Source organism: Eriocheir sinensis, chromosome 25 (genome assembly GCF_024679095.1).
Source record: "Eriocheir sinensis breed Jianghai 21 chromosome 25, ASM2467909v1, whole genome shotgun sequence".
In the NCBI taxonomy this organism is placed as follows: domain Eukaryota; kingdom Metazoa; phylum Arthropoda; class Malacostraca; order Decapoda; family Varunidae; genus Eriocheir; species Eriocheir sinensis.
Genome location: NC_066533.1, coordinates 16,809,808 through 16,834,396, shown reverse-complemented (window position 1 = coordinate 16,834,396; position 24,589 = coordinate 16,809,808). Strand labels below are relative to the sequence as shown.

Genomic DNA, 24,589 nt, shown 5'->3' with positions numbered 1-24,589 from the left:
AAAAAATAAATAATAGATCAAAATAAAACCGGAATAAGTTAACAAAGAAATCACTGAAGAACGAATGTATATTTAATTTCTCTTCCTTTTATTTTTCTCGTTCATTATTTTATTTTTCTTTATTTTTTTTTCGCTCATTGTCATTTTTTTCTTTATATTAGTCTTGTTTTTATTCTCCTTTATACTCTCTCTCTCTCTCTCTCTCTCTCTCTCTCTCTCTCTCTCTCTCTCTCCAAAGTAACAATCATTTCATTTCTTGCTGATTAAAACGATAATTCTTACAACGTTTCATTTTACACTTTATTTGTTATTTTACTTATTATTTTTTTATTATTTTATTATTTTATTATTTTATATTTTTAGTTTTTTGTTTTATTTTTATTCTATTATTTTACATTTTCATTATTTTACTTATTATTTTTATTTTATTTTACATTTTATTTTCATTTACAAAAGCAAGCAAACAACTACACATCAAGGACTGACTTTACCCGCCTGCCAATGAATAGAAATAAAGAAATAAAGAAAGAAAAATAACAGTCACTCCCTCTCCTAATATATTTTTCGCTCTCGTTAATCAATTTCGTATGCGTCGCTGTTTATCAAAGTCACCCTTACGTTTATTTCTGTGTTTGCAACGGGGTGACTTTTCCCGCATACCAAAAACAAAAACAAAGAAAAAGAAAAACAACAACAGCTGTGAAATCAATTACTGCCGGATATAGACAAGACAGGCAAGTGTTTTTTTATTATTATTTGTTTTTTACAGTAAAGGAAACAGCTCAAGGGCAAAACACAAAAACAAAAACACACTCCGCACTGTGTTCGGAACGGGGTGACTTTTCCAGCACACCTAAAACAAAAACAAAGCAAAAGGAAAACAACAACAGCGGTGAAATCAATTACTGCCGGATATAGACAAGCAGGCAAGTGTTTTTTTTTTTTTTTTTTTTTTTTACAGTAGAGGAAACAGCTCAAGGGCAAAAAAAAAAAAAAATCGGCACTGCTCCTGTATAACCAAATATAGAAGAGAGTCTCTGTGTGTGTGTGTGTGTGTGTGTGTGTGTGTGTGTGTGCCCAGCGGCGGATAAATTTCCCAGCGCATTCGATCCTAACCTCCGCTGCGCTGTCTTCAAATCCAGTTACTTGTTCCCTTATTTGCTCCCCTCGGCATCCGTCACCCCGCGCCGCTCCTCCGTCATAATTACACTGGTTTACGATCGACTTTTTGTCCACTTGCCGCTCTAATGAGGCGCCGGATAACAGAGTGGAGCCGAACGTATGTGGAGGACCCTCGATCCACCCACTCCCTCCCTCATGATAGTGGTGGGTGGCTTTCTCCGCGCGCGAGGGAAAAAATAGAAGGAAAAAAAAATAATTGCAGAGGAGTAAATCTAACGAGCAGGCTTTGAAGAGTTTCTCCATAATCTGATATTCAATAATGCTTTTGAGTATCACAAGTCAATTATTTAAGCATTATGTATCTCGTTCGATCTCGTTCGCTTTCTTGTCCTGTTTTTTTTTTTTTATATGCCGCTGGGAGAAATCAAACTAGGGAGAGACAGAACAAGAAGACAGACAGACAGACAACAGGCAGGCTACAGAAAGAATTGGAGATAAAGATAAACTAGTAGACAGACACAGACAGACAGACAGACAGATACAGTTAGGCCAAGACACCACCCCACCCGAAATTGACCCCTATTATTATTATTATTATTATTATGTTATTGTTGTTGTTGTTGTTGTTGTGATGGGGAGGGGAGGAGGAGAGGGGGAGGGAGGCTGCAGAACACTATATAACCAACGCACTCCTTCAGTACCACGAACCCAAAAAAACACTCATTTGAATCCGATTAATCTCTTGTTTGGCCTTTGAAAGTACTTAACGTGTGGAGTGGAAGCGTTTGAGGGCCATATCTTTGAACATTTCGGAGCCCAAACTCACAAATTTGACATGGCTTTCTTAGGAGTTTCGGGGATTTCCAGGGGTAGTTTAATGACTCTGGTGGTAGTCTGATCCTTCTTCAGTACCACGAACCCCAAAAAACACTCATTTGAATCCGATTAATCTCTTGTTTGGCCTTTGAAAGTAGTTAACGTGTGGAGTGGAAGCGTTTGAGGGCCATATCTTTGAACATTTCGGAGCCCAAACTCACAAATTTGACATGGCTTCCCTAGGAGTTTCGGGCATTTCCAGGGGTAGTTTAATAACTCTGGTGGTAGTCTGATCCTTCCTCTATACCGTAAACCTAAAACCACACTCATTAGAACCCGATTAATCTCTTTTTTGACCTTTGGATATAAGTGATGTGATGGGTGGAAGCGTCTCACAAATTTGACATGGCTTTCCAAGGAGTTTCGGGCATTTCCAGGGGTAGTTTAATGACTGGTGGTAGTGTGATCCTTCCTCTGTACCGTAAACCTAAAAACACACTCATTAGAACCTGACTAATCTCCTTTTTTGGCCTTTGAAAATGGTTAGTGAGAGCCAGAAGCGTCTGAGAATTACACCCCCCACCCCCCACCCCCCGAGCAGTATTACGACAGACCCCCTTTAAAGAACACCAAAGAAAATCGTCTCTATCGTAGGACATCCTTTCTGGCGGACTGAGCGGGTGGGTGGGTGGGCGGTCTCTTACTCAACTCCCAAACCTGAACAAGCTTATTATTCGAAATTGGCCTAATGAAGATGGAGGTGGCCGCCGGCGCTGCTCAGCTTTTGTGGCGTAAAGTAATTTCCTTGTGGCCCGATACATCAAGGTCAGGGCGCTGTGGTGTCATTATACGGGTGGTGGAGGAGGAGGAAGAGGTATATATAGGAGGCCATGGATAGTCGCTCCCTCACATCAACTTTTTTTTTTTTTTTTTTTTTACAGCTAAGGAGACAGCTCAAGGGCGCAAAGAAACATATTAAAAAAAAAAGCCCGCTACTTACTGCTCCTGAATAGAGGTCAAAGGAGTGGTCAAAAAGAGAGGTCAGTTTCGGGAGGAGTGGTGTCCTGATACCCTATTTTCAGAGGCCAAAAAAAGAAGTTCAATCGAGTTCTAATAAGTGTGTTTTTAAGTTCAAGGTACAGAAGAAAGGTGAAGGTATCGGAAGGGTCATAAAACTACCCAAAAAAGGGATTCCATCGAGTTCTAGTGAGTGTGTTTTTAAGCTCAAGGTACAGAAGAAAGGTGAAGGTATCGGAAGGGTCATAAAACTACCCAAAAAAAGGGGTTCCATCGAGTTCTAGTGAGTGTGTTTATAAGCTCAAGGTACAGAAGAAAGGTGTAGCTATCGGAAGGGTCATAAAACTACCCGAAAAAAGGATTCCATCAAGTTCTAGTGAGTGTGTTTTTAAGTTCATGGTACAGAAGAAAGGTGAAGCTATCGGAGGGGTCATAAAACTACCCCTGGAAATACTCAGAACGATCTCCTGCGAAAGCCTGTAGTCAAATATGTGATTGGATGCCGCAATGTTTGAGGATATGAGGCCTATCTGTTATGTATCGTACGGCATGACATTGATTCGTTAGTACTCACATCAATAAATAATAAAGTACTGCAGAACGTTTTAAGAAGCAATAAAACAATGAAATGCGAGAAGATTAAGAGATAAACATTCACTTCTGTATCTGAATTCAATGTGTGAAGTTAGTTTTTTTTATCTAAAAAAATAACAAAGTACCACAAAACGCTTTAAGAAAGGATGAAAGACAGAAGCATATGTATCTTTTTACCTCAATTGAATGCGCAAAGAATAATATCTCTCTCTCTCTCTCTCTCTCTCTCTCTCTCTCTCTCTCTCTCTCTCTCTCTCTCTCTCTAACCATAATATTTCTGAACAATTAAAAGGAGGCTCAAAATTACACTTTCTGGGTATAACTCTGAAGAGTCTGTGTATGGGACAAAATTAATCGTCGACTGTTGCACACACATACAAACGTACAAATACAAAATACAAAAATGAAAACAAACATGTAAAAACAATTTATATAAGTGTCAGTTTGCCACTTTACATTTGTGCCACTACAGCGCACTTGGGTATCCCTCAAGCCACCTGTGAGCAGCCAGCTTCACCTGCTGCGTGTTCCTATGTTTTCCACCTGGGGAGTGGCTGCCGTGAACATGTTCCACAGGCGTGTGGTCCTGGCTGTATATGTGCGCTGGTGCTGCCTGGAGTGTGATCGGGGCACTCCACAAGCTGGTCACTGGAGAGTGCAGTCCGGGTGAACCTCTGGGCAGCGCGCGGAGGACGCCTCAAGCTGCTGAGGTGGGGAACCCGGCTCTGCACCTGGGCTTTGTGGCACACCAGCGACGTCACAGTGACAGACGACTCTCCCTCTCTCTTCTTTTTCTTTTCTATATTTTTTTCTCAATAAATAACAATTAAAGTACCGCTGAACGTTTTAAGAAGCGATAAAACATTCACGCCTACCTAAAGTATATACCTCGAGTTCAATGGGCGAAGAACAACTTAAATTAATTAGGATGCCATATGATTGATACAAATTCACTTAGCTTAAAAGACAGACCACCTATAGTTTGGACCATATATATATAGGGTCTGTGTGGTCTGAATATCTATGTCAATCTATGTAAACGTTATCCCCGCCGAACGTTTTAAGACACACTAATGATAATACGATAGCCAAGTTCCTACAGTGTTTCCTATGGGAAGCTTAGTAGGAGAACTAGGATCGCTTATTAAAGGTTCATTTCTTGATACGTATACGTGAATGTGTCTTGTCACGAAATAAAATAAATAAAAAGTCTTGTAGCCCCGGCAGGATTCGAACCTGCGACCTCCAGTAAGTTTAATCTGACGCTCTTCCACCTGAGCTACGAGGCATAACCGGAACTTGTTATGTAAAAATCGTTATAAGCTACGTACGATATTAGTATTGTTGTGACTGATGGCAACTACATGTCTTTATCGTCACCATCCCTCTTCCGCTGCCTGTCTTTTATTCCTAAGGACCTCATCCCTCTTCCTCCTCCTCCTCTTTTCCATCGATTACTCCTTATCTCCTTCCTCCTCTTCTCTTTAAGTTTCCTCCTTTTTCTCCCTCTATTTGGGTTAATTTATCTTTCTTTTCCTCCTCTTTTATTCCCGAGGACTACATCCCTCCTCCTCTTCCTCCTTTCCATCGATTATCCCTTCTCTCCTCCCTCCTCTTCTCTTTAGATGCCCACTATGTTTATCTTCCTATTCAATTCCTCCTTCTCTTCCTCCTTTCCATTGCTTATCCCTCATTTCCTTCCTCTCTCCCCTTTCTCACTCTCTCTAGGTCCCTTCTCTCTCTCTCCCTCTCTCCTCATCTACGCCATCTATCTCATCTCATCTATCTACTTTACAATAGCCTGCAACCCACGAGCTACCCCACACCTTTCTATTTCTACTATTTCTACTTAATTCATAGCTTTTAATGGCTTTTCCTCGAACTCCCTCTCAAAAAATGGTCTGAGTTACTTTATTCATTGGTTATCAATTCACTCACTCAGGTTCTTCAAGATTTCCAAGGACTCCTCATTCCACCTCTGTCTGTTCTCCTTCTATAAGCCTTTCCTCACACACCAACTCAATTTACCTCCAAGCTTTATTTTTATCCATTCTGTTTAAGCTATTTCATTACCAAGTGCTGAACAGTAATGCAGTGGTATACGTTTTGTTAGTCATACTGCAATAGTTTTTACTCTGGATGTTTTATTTAAATGATAATCAATATGACCAATGTGTGTGTACAAAACTGCAGGATGGAAAAAACGCTCAGCTTTATGCAACAAGAATACCTAGTGGTGCCGTCAACCGATATTTTTAAATGTATCGCAGATGGGCACATTATGCTATGGGGAATGACAATTAAATTCTTCCATAATCAACCAACAGCATACACACTACAGTAGCTTCCCTATCTACAGAGTACATTATCTACAAAGTACAGCAATCTGCTACAAACAAGTCAGAACAACACACAAGTTTACTGTCATACCTTCCCAGCTACACTCAGCGTAACATAACAACCAGTACAAATGATTCCACTTGTAAACCACCTAATGCACATCGCTGCACCGGGCCCCAAGCAAGACAAGACAGACATGCATCACACCACCCCGTTCACTTTTGGGAATAAAGCAAACATACTCCAGTACGAGGATGACTCGGGATTTTCAGCACTTTTCATCTCTCTTGACTTACCCATAACGTTGACATGGGAATATTTACAAGATATACAGTAATCTTGTAGATATTGCACAGTTTACAGGATTTACTCCTGAACTATATGGGAAGACTAACAAATATCATCTGAAACTGATGAAAATATATATTGTCAGCTTTAAATTAAATATATATTATCTATAAAAGAAATGTCTTAACACATGTACAACTATAGCACAATGACCAGAGCCGACCACCACCGCCACCGCCACCCCTGGACCACAGCCCACGACACCCATGCCCGGCAGGAACCGCTGGGTCGCCTTAGAGATGGTTCTTGATGAAGTTGATGAGGCCGTTGGTGGAGGCGTCATGCGAGGACACGGGGTTCTTGTCCTGCAGCTCAGGCTCAATGGCCTTGGCCAGCTGCTTGCCGAGCTCAACGCTGAAATGGCAAGGAACCATCAGAGGGTTCCCAAGCATGCTGGTGCAATCATGAACTAACTCATTCTCCCCTCTCGTGCAATGGTAAGCCAAGCAGCAACTGACAACACTGTTCTCAACTAATAAAAATGTGCTGTCTTGAGGCATCACTTTTACCTTTCCTTCTTAACTAGCAAATGACAGAAGTAGTGCAAATATGCACCCCAAAAGTGTCACAATGTTCTATCAATTACACATCCTGCCACTGAGGCACAAACTGGTGTGAAATTCAAAGCAGCATCCTGAGCCATTGCCTTCCCTTGATATTTCCCTGATGCTGCTGCTGAGGCCATACAAGACAGCCATGACAGAACTTTGATTATAAAGCTAAAAACTATGTGTTCTGTGCCTGACTTGTGAGCACAGTAAAGTCACCAAAGGGCAATATACTTAGGATTCCTGACCAATGACTTGACTAGAGGCTTGTGTAGCATCAAAGAGGTGCGGAGTGTACTGTGTAGCAACTTGTGGCCAGCCTGGGGAATGTTACCCGAGTCTACTGCTAATTCTAAACTGCACCGGCAAAGCTAAATCTAAATCAACAGCAACAAAAATAACACACAAAACAAAACTACCTAAAAAGCCCATGACCATTTAAAAATATAACCAAGGAAAAATAAAGATTACTCCACAAAACTGGCAATTCATGGCTCCAAAAATCAACACCATCTGCCACAATGAGAGATATACTGCATCCCACTTTCTCTAATAAATCAGTTGTCTTCTTTTCATTCAACATTCTTATTTTCCCTTTTCTTTTTACAGTAAGGGATAAACTCAAGGCAAAAAACAAAAACCGCAATAAAAAAGCCCGAAAGACGCTGCTCTGACAAAAGAAAATAGAAAAAGAGGCCATGAGAGAGGTTATGAGCTTGGATGACCTCTAATAAATATATAAAAAATAAATAAATATAATCAATAAACATTTTACCCGGTAGCTGCGGGGATCATGTTTCTTAAAGGCCCCTCTAAGCAAATTAATACGAAAAAATCATCGCTCTTGCAAACCACTTCACAATATATATCAACGCATTTGTGATCAGTTTATGCATAATCTATTTTTTGGGGTTTATATCATGGCAAAAATGTGGCCCGTCGCTGGTACACGGTAAAGCCACAAATTTGGCCCATCGCTGCTACCGGGTTAAACATCCATTCCAAGTGGTAGCCATCAGAAGCCATGCCTAAACAAACCAACAAAGCAACAAACAAAACAAACATTCCCGTACTCACCCCCACTGGTCGAAGGAGTTGATGTCCCAGACGACGCCCTGGGTGAAGATCTTCATCTCGTACATGACAACGAGGGCGCCGAGGGTGAAGGGGGTGAGGCTCTCCACCATGATGGAGTTGGTGGGGCGGTTACCCTCGAACACCTTGTGGGGGAGGATCCGCTTCTTCTGGTCCTCAGGCATGCCGGCCTTGCTCAGCTCTGCCTCCACCTCAGCAGGAGTCTTGCCCTTCATGAGAGCCTCCGTCTGGGCAAGGAAGTTAGCCAGGAGCAGCTGTGGGGGGAAAAGGGAGGGACTTCATTATCGTCGACCGACTTAACGTGCTGAGGTCGCTCCTTTTCTCCCTTAATATTCTTTCCTCATTCGTTTCTTTCCCTCATTTGATGCTTTTCTCTTTAATATTCCATCTATCTCAGTTTCTTTTCCCCTATTTAAATGCTTTTCTCCTTAATATTGTTTTCATCTCCGTTTCTTCCCCCTATATAAATATTGCACCAAAATTCAGAGCTAGTAACTTCCGCACACTGAGCACAACATACACACACACTAAAAAATAAAAAAACAGTAGCTACATAAAAAATCAAACTCCAAGTGAACCCAAATTCCAACCTTGTGGTGGAGGTTGTCGGCGATGGGGTTGTGTGACTTGGCTGGGGCGATGAAGTCAGCGGGGATGAGGCGTGTGCCCTGGTGGATGAGCTGGTAGAAGGCGTGCTGCCCGTTGGTGCCCGGCTCGCCCCACACGATGGGCCCCGTGCTGTACTGAACCGTGCGCCCGCTCCTTGTAACGTACCTGGCAGGAGAAGGAAGATAGACTATAGTATTTCAACATTTTATAACTATTAACCCCTTGACTTAAGATTTCCTACAAGAAGACCTCGCCAAGCTACAGGAATGGAACAAAATGAGGCTGCTACAATTCAATGAAGAAAAATGTACAGTCCTGCACCTTGGAGAGGGGGAATCCAGCATACCAATACTACATGGGAAACACTCCACTATCCACCACAGAGGCAGAGAAAGACCTGGGAGTATATGTTACCAGGCTACCAGTGAAGGCCAAATCCATGCCAGTCGCAGCAGACGGGTTAATAGTTACTACCAGCACCAGCACTTGGGGTTTTATTACCAGGGATGTGTTCCTAGATTTGTATACCTTACCCTCCCTCCAAGGTGACTAACTAATTCCCAAGGTAACAACAGCTAACTCCACCCTCCTGTCATCTAACCAATCAGCTCCTTTGGCCATAGAAGAGGGGGCAGAGCTTCTGGATCAGTTTAATGCAAGGTAAGGATAGAACAATCAATCAATGGGGGTATACACTGGGGTGGGTGGGTGTCGCCTCGCCCTATAGAACACTGTCCGCCCAAGGTCCTTACTTTCCGTTGGACTCCATGTCTCCCTGCTGGAAGTACGCGGCAAAGCGGTGCAGGTACTGGTCATAAGGCAGCAGGGCATGGGTCTCAGCGCCATAGAAGTTCGAGTACCACACCCCCAACATGGCCAGGATCACAGGAATCTGCAGAGAACGGGACATGACAAGAAGAAAAATTATGACGAAATGTGACAGGTATACACTTTGGTTCAACTTCCTGTACTCATAACAAGGGTGAGGAGATCAACACCTAGCAAGAAAACGCAAGACAGAGAAGTGATAAGCTTACAAGACAGGAGACAGAAGTGATAAGCTTACATTACAGGAGTTATAAGCTTACAAGACACAAGACAGAGGAGTGATAAGCTTACGTTTTGTTCAAGGGGAGCCGTCTTGTAGTGGTTATCCATGAAGTGGGCGCCAGCGAGGAGCTTCTCAAAGTTGTCGTAACCGATGTGCAGGGCGATGGAAAGGCCGATAGCTGACCACAGGGAGTAGCGGCCGCCCACCCAGTCCCAGAAGCCGAACATGTTGGCCTCGTCAATGCCAAAGTCCTTTACCTTGGGCCCGTTGGTGGACAGGGCGACGAAGTGCTTGGCCACAGCTGAAGCCTGAAGGAAAGGCATCAGAGACTTAAGGTGGTATTCTCAGATGCTTCCACCTCCTACATCAACTATTTCAAAAGGTCCGAGGAGATGAATCAGGTCCTCAGGAGTGTTTTTAGGTTCACAGTACAGAGGAAAGGTCAAACTACCACCAGGGTCATAAGACTACCCCTGGAAATGCCCAAAACTAGTATGAAAACGGTCTCTAATGTGTGTGCTTGAGCGCCAAAATGTTCCATAATGTGGCCCTTACATCCTTGGCGGTGTCGAGGAACCACTTCTTGGCGGAGGTGGCGTTGGTGATGGTCTCCTGGGTGGTGAAAGTCTTGGAGGCGATGATGAAGAGGGTCGTCTCCGCGTTCAGGAGCTGAGACGAGAAAACAAAACCTTGAAGATTCCTATTTCCCTCTCCTAATACAAACTGAAATCACCCTGAGAACCTTCCAGTCCAAGGCGAGGGTTACACATAGTCACACAAAGGCCTGATTTCCCTACACTTTCCAATACCTGTGTTTGACTGACTAGCCAAACTCACACTATCAATACAGCTCCACCTTCACTTTCTAATAACCTTGCAGCGGATAAACAAACATTTTCAAGGCATATGTGAATTACCACTAAACAGTATAGCATTACACCTTAAGATAAGGACACACACCTTGAGGGTCTTGGCCATGTGTGTGCCGTCAATGTTGGACACGAAGTGGACGTTGGGGCCGATAGCGTACGGCTTGAGGGCCTCGGTGACCATGAGGGGGCCGAGGTCAGAGCCGCCAATGCCAATGTTCACCACATCAGTAATGGCCTTGCCTGTGTAGCCTTTCCAGTCGCCGGAGATGACCTGCAAAATACAATGAAGATAACAAAATACAATAAGAATGCCAAAATACAACAACCATAAAATAAACATGCTCTGGAAGTCTTTTTTATTACCATTATTTATTTTTTCTGTGTACACACTGTCCTAGAAGTTTATAATACTAAATCCACGTCTTTCCTTGCATACAGAGACAGTAGATGGAGGCAAGTTCAAGTAATATGTGGGACAGGCAAAGGGAACTCTTCTGACATGGGAACACCTTAATAATGAAGTTCAAAGACACCAAGAGGCTTCTGCATTGACAGTAAGTACATAACACCAAAACAAAATGTAGAATGAAAAGAGCAAGACATTATTATTATTTTCATTATTGAGATCCATGAAAGGGCATTAGGGGAAAATAAAAAAAATATATAGACCGAAATAGTCCCTTAGCGAGTAGACATGGATATGAAAACTGAAAGACAGTGACAATAAAGTAAAAAGTATAAATCACGGGCTAACGAAAACAATACATAGAGACCAAACCCAAGTCTCACCTTGCCACAGAACTCCTTCATGTGGGCAAGCACAGCGTTCACCCCGGGCATCACGTCCTCCCCGTTCACCATGACAGGGGTGTTGGAACGGTTCCGCAGGGCAATGTGCAAGACTGCTCGGTCCTCGGTGAAGTTGATCTTTTCCCCGGAGAACATGGCATCCCGTGAAGCCTCCACCTTGCGGGCCCGGGCCTGAAGAACAAATGGTGTGTGAACATTGGAGTGTCAAGTGGGGTTCATTATTTAATTGTAGTGTCTAGTTTTGTTCATCCTTTAATTGAGGTGCCCAGTAATCATTAACCCCTGACTGTGGATTTCCTACAAGAAGACATCACCAAGCTACAGGAGTGGAACAAAAAGTGGCTGTTACAATTCAATGAGGATAAATGTAAAGTCATGCATCTTGGGAGGGGATATCCAGCATACCAATACTGCATGGGAAACACTCCACTATCCACCACAGAGGCAGAGAAAGACCTGGGAGTATATGTCACCAGGCTACCAGTGAAAGCCAAATCCGTGCCAATCGCAGTGAACGGGTTAATTAACTGGAGTGTAAAATATTACATCTTTGTCAATAATCATCTAAATGACTTTCTAGTAATTCATAAACCACACAGGAAGTAGAAGTCTTCCTGAAATGAGTCACCACACCGCCCAGGATCATGACAACCTTGTGACCTTAAACATCTATGAACCATATAAACAGGAAAGAATTGAAAGCCTTCCCGTAATGACTCACCACACCCCTTAAGATCTTTTGCATAACCCTGTAACCTAGAACCTATCACCCCTCACATTAAGGTCTACTGATAACACGACCAGGAAAATTTAAACCCTTACTAAAACACTGAACATATATAATTGACAATATTATAATTTATACTAATCAATAAAAAAAGAAAAATGCATAAACAGCAAATTTAAAGATAAAGAGTTCTTCCTTATAATCATTCACCATTAACGCCTTCACTTAATGATAATATAATCTTAATAGAGACATATGCCAACATACCTATTAACAAAAGCTTCATAATATCATATACTAAAAAAAAAAAAAACAGTAAAGAGGAACCCAGAGTGAGAATCTAACAGCTATACATGTTCACAGGAAGGAATCCGAAGCCTCCCCATAACACTCACCAGGTCCATGAGGAGCTTCATCACCTCGCCATTGATGCGGTTCTTGCTGTAGTCAAAGAGAATGTCGCCATCGCTAGGTGTGCTCAAGGTGATGCTACAAGGAGGGAGAGGTAGAAATTGAGACAACTCCGTAATGATATGTTTTCTATACACTGAGGCTACATGCAGGGCAGCTATGACCCAAAATTTTACCTTTCTAGTCCTTTAAGCTGATTTATGCTTATATGACTCATAGACCATTGAGGAAAATGCTATGTAACTATTTAGATTGATTTAAATACCATTGTGAAGGATTGACACTCAAATGGTGAATGTACTGTCCAATACGTAATCTCCAGATAAATAACTAATATAATGAAATGTATTAATAACATGAAAGTAATCAATATCATTATGTATTAAACTTCACAGAATGGATAGATTTTGAATAATCATAAATCTATATCTATCTATCTATCCATCTATTTACCTGCCTAAACTTCTCAATCTATATATATTTATCCACATGTGTATAGATTGAATACAGATATAGTCCTAAGTCTTGAATTTGAAGCATATTTATTAGACAAAAAGAAACTATTACACCTCCCCCTTCACAACTAGCCAGAAACAATAGCATCTGGGCCTTGAGGTGTAACCAGTCATGCTTTCTTCCCTCACCCTTCACGCCTGGAGGAGGAAGAGGTGGAGGAGGAGGTGGTGGTGGTGAGTCACAGAGGGAAACCACCACCACATCCACCCAACCATGACTGACCACTTACTTACCATTCCAACAAGTATTACACCTCTTAACACCATCTCCACCACTACAACCACCTAACCTTGACTAACCACTTATTAATTTACCATTCCACCCTTAACACCTTCCCATAAATACACAGACACACACCATCTCCACCACTACAACCACCTAACCTTAACTAACCACTTATTCAGTAACCATTCCAGCGACCATTACACCCCTTAACACCTTCCCCTAAATTCCACCACTACAACCACCTAACCTTAACTAACCACTTATTCAGTAACCATTCCAGCGACCATTACACCCCTTAACACCTTCCCCTAAAATCCACCACTACAACCACCTAACCTTAACTAACCACTTTTTCAGTAACCATTCCAACTACCATTACACCCCTTAACACCTTCCCCTAAAATCCACCACTACAACCACCTAACCTTAACTAACCACTTATTCAGTAACCATTCCAATGACCATTACACCCCTTAACACCTTCCCCTAAAATCCACCACTACAACCACCTAACCTTAACTAACCACTTTTTAATTTACCATTCCAACAACTATTACACCTCTTAACAGCTCCCCTTAAATATGGATACCATCACCACCACTACTAATACAACCACCCTACCTTGACCACTTATTAATTTGCCATTCCAACAATTGTTACACTTATTTACACCTCCCCATATATACAGAGACAATGGCCGTGTGTAGTTAAAACAGGAATGAAAAACTAACATTAAAACAGGAATGAAAAAAACGCCCGTGTGTAGTTAAAACTGGAATTAAAAACTAACATTAAAACAGGAATGAAAAAAATGCCCTTGTGTAGTTAAAAAATCAATCAGGAATGAAAAACAAACATTAAAACAGGAATGAAAAACTAACATTAAAACAGGAATGAAAAACGAACATTAAAACAGGAATGAAAAACTAACATAATGGCCTCGTGCAGTTTCACCCCATCGATAGTATCTCCTCTCAATGTCACGGAAGGGGACCCCAATGACCTCTAACCATGGCAACAAGCATAAGGAAGAGTTCTGCCTTATGTGGACCAAAATGTCTCTTTCCTGGGTGTTTTTTGGGGTGTCTTAACGAGTTCCATTATCTAAGTGCGCGAAGATAGCGATGGGGAAGTTAATTAAAAGATGCTGATAAGGAAATGATCGAGTGTATGTTGCAATGTATTGATAAAGAGGGATAAATCATGAGCCGGTTAATAAAAGCAACCCATTTTTATGTATTGTCTTTCCTATTGCCTTTCCTATGGTTTTCCTGGAGATTTATAAGTTAATAGAGCACAGTTATACATAAAAGACAATAGTAGAAGAGATAGTTTTACATGGACAACAAAATCATCACTCCATCAAGAAAACAACCCATTTTTACCTATTGTTTGGGGATGATTATGGAATATGTAAAGGATTTCCACGTTACTGAACTTCACATTCTCCATAAATAAACCAAAATTGGGTCTTCCCTTTACGAGACATCCGGGAGACCCCAATAACCCTTCAAGGACAGCCAAGGTCGAGGAAGGTGACAGGCGAGCTAACCGGTGTTCAAAATCTCGGTATTTACACAGATTTTACTACTTAAATAACCCACAAAGCCTCCATAATCACCATCTAACCCCGGGGGAGATAAATGAATACGTGGCAAGGTGTTCTGACAGGTGGGAAGAGGAGAAACACACAAAGGGGGGAGGGGCAATCAGCTGTTTCAAGGTGGACCAAACGTTAATCATCTCACCTGTATTTCTTGAAGCGGTCCGGGTCCTCCTTGAACATCTGCAGGATATTAAGTTTGGCGCCATTGCTGCTGTAGTACTGCTGGAGGGTCTTGTAGGCGGACTCGTCGGTGAGATAGGCTTTCCCCTCCATGGTGTCTGTGTGGTGGCCTGGCAGAGAGTGGCTGAGGTGGCTGCGGCTGTCTGCAGGGTTGGCGGTGCGTCTGGCAGGGAGGACTCGTGTATCCGTGAAGGCTAACGGGGGAACAGGTGGATAGGTCAATTTTACCTGTTAACCCCTTCACTTCGGATTTCCTACCAGATGTCACCAAGCTACAGGAATGGAACAAATAATGACTGCCATGTACAATGAAGAAAGTGTAAAGTCCTGCATCTTGGGAGGGTGTACCCAGCATACCAGTTCCACATGGGAAACACTCCACTATCCACCACAGAGGCAGAGAAAGACATGTTAGCAGGCTACCAGTGAAGGTTGTAGTTTAAATTTGCTCCCCCACCCAAAACCCCTGATTTGATTTCCCACGGGTCCCTCAGGATCGTTAGAGGAAGGGGCCTTTTTCTTTACTTTTAAGTACTTGCGCCTTCATATTATGGTTGAGGGACATTTTACTTATTGCAAATGACTGGTACATCTATAGCCTACATGATTTGTCGATTATCTTCATCGTTGCAGATGTGTATAACAAATGAGAAGGGAGGTGCTTGAGAAAAAGGGGAGAGGCGGCAGGAATAGCTACTTATTTGCATCTCTTGCAAAAGCGCTCGACCAAATTATATTAGCTAGGAATAGAAAGAAACAGGCACACTCGGGTCACGAGCACACAATACCGTCCTTTAGGCAAAAACTACTTCACATTATTGCCTAAAGGGGATTCACTATCTCAATTATAGTAAGATCTGCACGAAATATCTGACTATATACTACTAGCTACATCCACATAGTTACACAATATTCCTCAGTAAGATACATTACATAATTATAATACAGGTATGAAATATATATGAATAACTTAAGTATACGAGCACCCCTTCGATCCATACCTGTCCTGCGAACTCAGTAACATTAATGCATGAGTGTGTAATATTGATACATCCTCCGGCGACCACCTACCTTTGCTCTTGAACCAGCGGGGGTGCCGGAAGCAACCCGCCAGCCATGATCGCAGGTGATACTTGGCCTCGATGGATCCTGACTGGGCTGACGGCGGTGGATACATGGAGCCCATTATGTGTGGCCCCCAATAAGGCACTTACGCTCAGCACTATAACACTACAACACTTTAACACTCAGTAACAACACTTTGACCAGCACTATATATAAAAAAGTATACGATAAGGTCTGTCACTCGTTCATTCTCCACCCCAAGCTCCACCGTGTTCACAATTCATTCAAACCTCGAAGTCCATATCGAAGCTTCAATCACTAAAGAGACAGATGATGAAGCAAAAGGCGTTATACAAGCACACACAAGCGTCCCACAACATGCACATACAACAACTGGCTATCACAACGCTAGGCTACCAACACATATACAGTACAAGGTCAGCGGCCTCGTAAAGAATTCATTAGTAACCTTCAGACGGAGTTTCGCCTGTAATGTGTTATGTAGCCTCCCAATACTGTTTTTTTTTTTTTTTTTATAGTGAATTGACCATACTGCTGTCTCTCTCTCTCCATTACTGAGCTTCTTACATTAAAGGGAATATCCATTAAAACACAGGTAAATCTTCACATTCTTCATTATATACCTATCTACCCATCATTATAATCTATTGAACTACTTATGCATTTCTCTATATTCACATAATGTACTTACAGCTACTCTCTCTCTCTCTCTCTCTCTCACGTCACGTCTTCTTCGGTGTGAACTTCAAGGCCGCGGAGTTGATGCAGTAGCGAAGTCCCGTCGGCTGCGGCCCGTCAGGAAACCGATGTCCCAGGTGAGCGTCGCACTGAGGGAGGGAGGGAGAGAAGGGTCACCACCACCATCACCACCAGTTACACTCATCACCACTACCACCACCAGTCATCACCGTCAGCAACTACCACTAATAATAATACGAATTTCACTATCAGACAATAAATCATCACGAATCACCACGCTCTACTTATACAACTTCTAATACTACGGCACTATTACTACTACGACTTCTACTACTATACTACTACTGCTACTACTACTACTACTTTTTAGGCTGTTCCAGAGTTTATCAGTGAAAGGGATGAAAGAATAACGATGTCGGTTAACTCTTGCATAAGGAATTTGGAACGTAGAGGGATGAGCGAAAGGAGAAAGTCGTGTGCAGCGGAACCGCGGGTGGAGGAATGTATATTAAGGTTAGCAAGTTCAGAAGAGCAGTCAGCATGAAATTGAAAACATCAATATCTAACTACGAAACATGCACTAATATATCCGATGTACGTTTATTTAATCATTCTCCTTCCTCCACTTAGATTTATGGACAGAACAAGTGGTAGGGCATCCGCATTTCAGTGATACAGTCCAAGGGTTAGGTTTGGTTCGTCTCACCACAAGACCACCACAAAATGCATACCTAGGAACTGTAAACGGCGACCACCATGACAGTAACCCCTACACTCACTACCATACCGTTACCATAGCCCACCATACCGTTACCATAGCCCCCATACGGTCACCAGCACGCCTCCCTAGTCCCTCACCTTACTACACAGCACTTCCGTTCGAACCATCAGGAAGGCGCGGTCAGTGCGGGTCACCACTTCACCCTCGGCCGTGTGGAAAGATGGCCACCCGCTCCCCGAGTCATATTTAGCCTCAGAGCTGGAAAATAAGAGAAGAAAATACCGATGTTACTCAAGAATTATTTTTTGTAAGCCTAATATTCCCTAGTCTTAATTATTTTCAGGAAGTGTTATCTGGTTGGGGTTTATACGAGTGATAGCTTGGTAAACGTCTTGTATCCGGTTATTTTGGTATTTAGAGAGAGAGAGAGAGAGAGAGAGATTTCGTGTCACCAATGCAATGAATGTGGCGCCTTTCTCTCTCTCTCTCTCTCTCTCTCTCTCTCTCTCTCTCTCTCTCGCTCTCTCTCTCTCTCTCTCTCTCCATAATTTCCCCTGCCCCCCACTTCCTTCTCTCCTCCCTCCTTGTTATTCTCCTCTCCTTCCTCCCATCCATATCTCTCTCTCTCTCTCTCTCTCTCTCTCTCTCTCTCTCTCTCTCTCTCTCTCTCTCTCTCTCTCTCTCTCTCTCTCTCTCTCTCTCTCTCTCTTCCCCTTCTCTCCTCCTCCTTCTCTCTCTCTCTCTCTCTCTCTCTCTCTCTCTCTCTCTCTCTCTCTCTCTCTCTCTCTCTCTCTCTAATATCTACTGTAACAATCCTAGCTGCAGTAATACCAGTGAAAATTGCAAGTAATATTATCTCAGAGCTATTCTCCTCCCAACACAAGGTACAGGAGAAGGCTATTGTTGGGTGACATTCAAGGTTATTCAGACTTATTCTTCTCTTTTCTACAGCCACCTTGATAGAGGTCACCTATTACCTTAGGGATTTTCTTTTTCATCTTTATTTATTTATCTATTTATATAAACTAAGTGAGTATTATGGTTACCTAGATAAAGGACATACCATAAGGATTTTTTCTTCTCAATATTCATAAATTAATTGACTTATTTATTTGTATTTATTTATTTATTTTCATGTTGTTGTTTTTATATTGAGTGAAATAAATAAATTAGGTCAGTATTTATTAACCAGCTTTTTATTTCTTTATTGAGTGAAACAAATAAATTAAGTCAGAATTTATTAGTTGATTTATTAATTTATTTTTCTTTATTTTTGTATTTACTCATTTACCTATATTCACATAAACACTTATTTTCTTACTGAGAGAATGAAACAAATTAATGAAAAGTAATGTTCATAGTGGCATTGTAATGGTGTGAAATAATATAATGGTGACCTGCAATAGTATTTTCAATTAAGCCAACCTTCGTGTTGTATAAAAAATAATCTACAAGTCATAGATTATCATAGTGATGAAAATAAATACAGTACCAGATGGGAGAATGAAGAGGGAAATAAGAAATACATATGAAGCAAAAGAAATAAAAAATACATACAACTGTTTAGTGTAGAAGTAGGTAACAGGTGCACAATCAAAGAATAATTAGGAACAGGTGTCTAGATGAAGGGAGGGGAAGAGGGAGGAAAAGATAACAGGTGTGTAATCAAAGAATAATCAGGAACAGGTGTCTAGATGAAGGGAGGGGAAGAGGGAGGAAAAGATAACAGGTGTGTAATCAAAGAAGAATTAGGAACAGGTGTCTAAATGGATGGAGAGGAAGGAGAAAGAAAAGAGAATGAAAAACAACAGGTGTCTAGATGGATGGAGAGGAAGGAGAAAGAAAAGAGAATGAAAAGCAAAACCACTGTCACAAGTAGGGAAATAAAAAGCCTTTGTGCTCATCTGTAGAAAAGGAAAATAGATTGAAATACAAAATCACTGAGGCAAAGAGAGAGAGAAAAAGACACTGTGTTCATCTTGGGAAGAAGGAAAATAGAAAACTACAAAAATCTGAGGCAAAGAGAAAAAGAAAAAGCCACTGTGTTCATCTGGGAGAAGGAAAATAGGATGAAAAACAAAATTGCTGAGACAAAGACAGAAAGAAAAAGCCACTGTGCTCACCTATAGAAAAGGAAAATAGATTGAATACAGAAACAACGAAGCAAAGAGAGAAAGAAAAAGTTGCTGTCCTCACCTGAAGAGATCTGAGCCGCAGCACACACACTGGTACGTCCCTGCCTCGTGGTGGTCATAAAACTCCCCGGTAAAGGCCTGTGTGATAAACAAAAATAGATGTTACTATCTTTTTTTACACCAGAAGAAGCAGTCAATACAAACATTTAGGAAACGGGCAAAGGTTGAAGATATTCGAATTAAAAAATAAAAAAGAAGCTTGACAACTTGAAGATACTATATGCACAGAGGAGAAGCACATTTTTTAGCACATTCAGTTCCTTCATCTCTTTGATTTTCAGCACACACACACACACACACACACACACACACACACACACACATGCACACTGAACACTTTATTTCAAGAGAGGGAGTATCAAGCATCAAGACACCTTTCCAAATGATTCTAACCCTCTTGCTTGGAGTTCTCTTACTCTATATATATACACACTATTTACAGGAGCAGCACCAGGGAGTCCTTTTTGTGTCCTCTTTTTATCCCCTTGAGCTGCCTCCTATTCTGTAAAATAAAGTAATGACAAAACTCCTCCTAACACTCCCTCACCGGCTCTGTTCCTGCCTCCCGGGTGATGTGATACTGGTTTGGGGTGAGTCGCTTCCTCCATTCCTCGGCTGTCACCTTCCCGGCACCCTTGTCAGAGGCGTTGCTGGATGCAGACACTGTCGGCAACAAACAGGAGAAGAATATATATATCGAGAAGAAGAATGGTCACACAATATAACCAAGAAACAAGATGGAACAGAATCACCTACAGCTACTTCATTTCATTAGTTTAGTTTACCTTGTCTAGGGGATGTGTTAGCGTTCATCCAGGCTGGGTAGACATTATGAGACTAGTACAAGGTGAAAATTGGTCATGTTTATGCTTGTCTGAGGCTATAGTGGATGTCGGTCTTATAACCAATGGAAGTATGTCTTTTTTTTTTTTAGAAGAGGCAGGTCATAGGCATTACACATAGCTACATGTTTTTATGAACCCAAAAATATTTCCATCTCGAGAACTTTACTGAATTTCTGTGGGCATCGCAGAGTAGACCACAAACTAAAACCTTCACAAATGGTAACTACTTTGTGTAAACTGTGCTATGCTAAAATTGTTGTACAGATCGGCGTGGAGCAATAATTGTCAAGAAAAAACAGACCAAATACGTGTGATGGTTAGGTTAGAACAAACTGACTACTATTATATATGTGTGTGAATATAGGTCGGCATTATAAGACACTTTCGTTTCAAACATCAACTATTTCTGAAGATCAAAGAGGGAGGTAATCGAGTTCTAATGAGTGTTTCTTTAGGTTCATGGTACAGAAGAAGGGTTAAACTACCACCAGGGTCAAAAAACTACTCCTGGAAATGCCCAAAAGTCCTAGGAAAGCCTTGTCAAATAGGCGAACTTAACCCGGTAGCAGCGACGGGCCAAACTTGTGGCTTTACTGTGTAGCAGCGACGGGCCAAATTTGTGCCATGATTTAAACCCCCCAAAATAGATAAGAACATAAGAACGCAGGAGTCTGCAAGAGGCCGGTAGGCCTGTACGAGGCAGCTCCTTTGACCCTAAGCTCCCGTGTATCTAACCCCACCTAATATCGCTGTCCATGAATTTATCTAGTCTATTTTTGAATGTGACAATTGTATTGGCACTCACCACATGACTGCTAAGCCTATTCCACTCATCCACCACCCTATTAGTAAACCAATTTTTGCCCATGTCCCTGTTGAATCTGAATTTATCCAGTTTAAACCCATTACTTCGTGTCCTACCCGGTTCTCTTACCAACAAAACCTTATGAATGTCTCCCTTATTAAAGCCCTTCATCCATTTATAAACCTCGATCATGTCTCCACGCACCCTTCGCCTTTCTAGAGAATGCAAGTTTAACTGTTTGAGTCTTTCCTTGTATGGCAAGTTTCTCAACCCCTGAATCATCTTAGTCATCCTCCTCTGCACCGATTCTAACATTTTGATATCCATTCTATAGTAGGGTGACCAGAACTGAACCGCATAGTCAAGATGAGGTCTAACTAATGCTAAATATAGTTTGAGGAAGACTGGGCTTCTGTTGCTTACGCCCTTGAAATAAATCCCAGTACCCTATTTGCTCGATTTCTAGCTTGAATGCATTGTGCCCTTGGACGGAGATCAGAGCTCACTAAGACCCCTAAATCCCTCTACTTCCAGACCTACTTATGAGAGTGTCATTTAAGCAATAGTTATGTGAGGGGTTGTTCCTACCTACACTCAGAATACTGCACTTCCCTACATTGAACTCCATCTGCCATTTATCCGCCCAGTCATATAATCTGTTGAGTTCACCTTGGAGAATACTAGTGTCCTGATCCGACTCAATTACTCTACCGATCTTGGTATCATCTGCAAATTTACTAACATCACTACTAATTCCTGTGTCTAAGTCATTGATATAAATAATAAACAAAAGTGGACCTAATACCGAACCTTGTGGGACCCCACTCGTAACATGATACATAAACTGATCACAAATGCTTCGACATATATTATGAAATGGTTTGTGTGAGTGATGATTTTTTCTCATTTTTCTCGCTTAAGTGGGACCATTAAGAAACATGATCCCTGCTGCTTCCAGGTTAAGCGACAAAATGTTTAGTAATACGGCCCATAGTCTCCTTGAGGTAAACTAACACTGCCGGTGGACGTTATTTGGTTTCTATGCAAACTCTAATTAACAAGCAATATATAGGTATCCTGGCAGGTGGCTTAGAGGACTGACTCCCACAGTAGCTTCAAGGGCAAGGGATGGACTTGAAAAAATACCAACTCAAAATAAAATACCAAGACACCTCTCCACCCGAAATTGACCTCTCTTTTGGCTACTCTTTACTTTCGTGTTATATGGGAGCGGTGAGTAGTGGGCTTTTTTTTTCTCAGCACTCTTTTTATTGCCCTTGAGTCATCTCCTTTGCTGTAAAAAAAATGATAATGTGGACATATATTTCCTTGAGCTTTATATACCCTGAAGGTGTATGCGGATATCAGTCATGGTGGGTTAGGGTGGAAAAGGATAGTTTCGTTTAGCCGGCGCAACATCTGTGGTCATATGCCTGAGAGAGACAGAAGGGGAAGGTATTATAGGAGAATGAAACAAATCACAGTAGACGGGACACAACCCCTGATTAATACCTGGTACCCATTCCCTGCTGGGTGGACAGGGGCGTAGGGTATCAGAAAAGCCGCCCAAATTTTTCCACTCCGCCCGGTGGGTTAGGTGGTCAAGTAATAGCAAGAAATGGATTAATAGGTATTACTTTGGCAAACAGCATCCTCAAGCTAGACAATTTTTACCTGTCCCATAGTGAAAATCTTGTTATTCTGAATCTTTTGAACATTTACCCACAATAATCACACTTACCCGAGTCATGTGAGGAACTTAAACCCATTTCTCGGCCCTTAATACAGTGACAATTATCTCAGTCACTCCTCACTCTCACCTTGACGAGATTAGATAACCAGGAAGAACATACAATAAAAGGTATGCAAGTCACCCCGAGTTTTACCGAACGATCTTAAGTTAGACAAAAAACAATTATTAAACGAAATGTCAGTCCCCTAAGATCACACTAGAGGTAATATCTAAACTATATATGATGCTGAGAAGGAATATAAATGGAGCAAAGTTATTGAAAGTCCCGTAATGGCAAGGTAAAGATTATGAAACAGGTAAGGCCGTAAGAGGGACAAAACTTGGATATCCTTGTCCTTTAATTAATAGGAATGTGGTGTTTAGATGCCATAGAAGGCGGTAACTCCGGTGTTCATATAGATACTTCAACACACAAAAGCGCAAAGCCCCGTAATAGCAAGATAAATATTATGCAACAAGAGGGACGAAAATTGGGTATGCTGTCCCTTTAATTTATACAACTGTCTGGTGTTTTGGTGCTCTCAGGTGAGTAAAATAAGTGTACACGTACCTGCAGAACACACCATGAAGCCCCTGCCACTGGTGCTTGCTGCATAACGCCATAGGGAAGCCACTCCTCGCCTCAGCCCCAGCCCTGCCATGTCCCTGTTTTGGGGCTCTCAACTTTTACTCTTGTCTGCCTTTAAAATTACGAGAAAACTACAAGAAAACGAGAATATTTTAACGGAAACTTATATATTATTTCCAGGGGTGATGATTTGTATATTTAAAGCCTTTCATCCGTTTATAAACCTCGATCACGTCTCTTACTGGATCTGGATAATAATGCGCAGGGCACCTTTCAGGTGCATAACACGCATATTTGGGTTGGCACCGTTCGCCTTTCTAGAGAATGCAAGTTTAATTGAATCTTAAGTCTTTCCTCATATGGCAAGTTTCTTTTTTTTTAAGATTTATTCCCTAGTATCACTAGGGCGACGGGCCCTTATCCGAAGACAAGGTTAAGAGGGAAAAGATTTATCCCTCCCTGCCAGAGGGAGCACGGGCCTTTGCCAAAGGTGGCCCATAGCAGGGTGCCGACAGACCGACTCTATCGGCGATCGAAATCTAGCCGACCAAGTCAGTCTGTCGACGAGGACTGGCGTGTCTCTGCAAGTTTCTTCACTCGTGAATCATATTAGTCATCCTCCTCTGTACCAATTCTAACATTTTGATATCCATTCTTTAATAGGATGACCAGAACTGAACCGCATAATCGAGATGAGGTCTAATGCTAAAAATAATAAAAAAATAAAAAAAATAAAGAAAGAAAAGGAGAGAAAGGAAATAACAAGAACAGAAACTATAGGATATCCTATAATATGCGCGGGACTTATATCAAATGGACAACCAAAATATTCGAATGACAACCCAGAAATTGTAAAAGTCACGGCAGGCGATGTAATTATGATGTTAATGATGGTGGTGGTGATTATGGCGTTGGTGGTGGTGATGGTGATGGTGAGAATGTGGTGGTGGTGAGACTGGTGATGGAAATAGTGGTGATGATGAGGGAAGTAACGTGGTGATGGTAGTGATGATGGTGGTGATGATGCCGG

At 41.8% G+C, this 24,589-nt stretch overlaps 2 protein-coding genes and 1 long non-coding RNA gene across 5 annotated transcripts; 1 reads left to right on the top strand and 2 right to left on the bottom strand.

Moving 5' to 3' along the window:
• Positions 1 to 544: 544 nt before the first annotated feature.
• LOC127003510 (uncharacterized) lies at positions 545 to 3,399 on the top strand. Its single transcript, XR_007757109.1, has 2 exons — positions 545 to 3,274; positions 3,368 to 3,399. It is a non-coding gene; the product is annotated as an uncharacterized LOC127003510 (long non-coding RNA).
• A 2,276-nt stretch (positions 3,400 to 5,675) lies between these two features.
• Positions 5,676 to 16,045, bottom strand: LOC127003507 (glucose-6-phosphate isomerase-like). 2 transcript variants are annotated; one of them, XM_050870315.1, is made up of 10 exons: positions 14,850 to 15,053; positions 12,345 to 12,438; positions 11,202 to 11,393; positions 10,501 to 10,683; positions 10,096 to 10,209; positions 9,609 to 9,848; positions 9,242 to 9,381; positions 8,471 to 8,654; positions 7,863 to 8,134; positions 5,676 to 6,591 (listed from the first exon to the last, which is right to left on the bottom strand). In XM_050870315.1, exons 1-10 carry the CDS (start codon positions 14,978 to 14,980, stop codon positions 6,471 to 6,473), a joined length of 1,671 nt encoding a protein of 556 aa, XP_050726272.1. In that variant the 5' UTR covers positions 14,981 to 15,053; the 3' UTR covers positions 5,676 to 6,470. The 2 variants fall into 2 exon arrangements, with proteins under 2 accessions (XP_050726272.1, XP_050726273.1); XM_050870316.1 differs by lacking the exon at positions 5,676 to 6,591 and adding an exon at positions 15,959 to 16,045 and having other exon boundaries at positions 7,859 to 8,134; positions 14,850 to 15,081.
• A 524-nt stretch (positions 16,046 to 16,569) lies between these two features.
• On the bottom strand, positions 16,570 to 23,681 carry LOC127003508 (peptide methionine sulfoxide reductase MsrB-like). Of its 2 annotated transcripts, none has more exons than XM_050870317.1 (5): positions 23,542 to 23,681; positions 20,136 to 20,251; positions 19,590 to 19,666; positions 17,531 to 17,651; positions 16,570 to 16,800 (listed from the first exon to the last, which is right to left on the bottom strand). In XM_050870317.1, exons 1-5 carry the CDS (start codon positions 23,630 to 23,632, stop codon positions 16,696 to 16,698), a joined length of 510 nt encoding a protein of 169 aa, XP_050726274.1. In that variant the 5' UTR covers positions 23,633 to 23,681; the 3' UTR covers positions 16,570 to 16,695. The 2 variants fall into 2 exon arrangements, with proteins under 2 accessions (XP_050726274.1, XP_050726275.1); XM_050870318.1 differs by lacking the exon at positions 23,542 to 23,681 and adding an exon at positions 22,980 to 23,134.
• Positions 23,682 to 24,589: the final 908 nt, after the last annotated feature.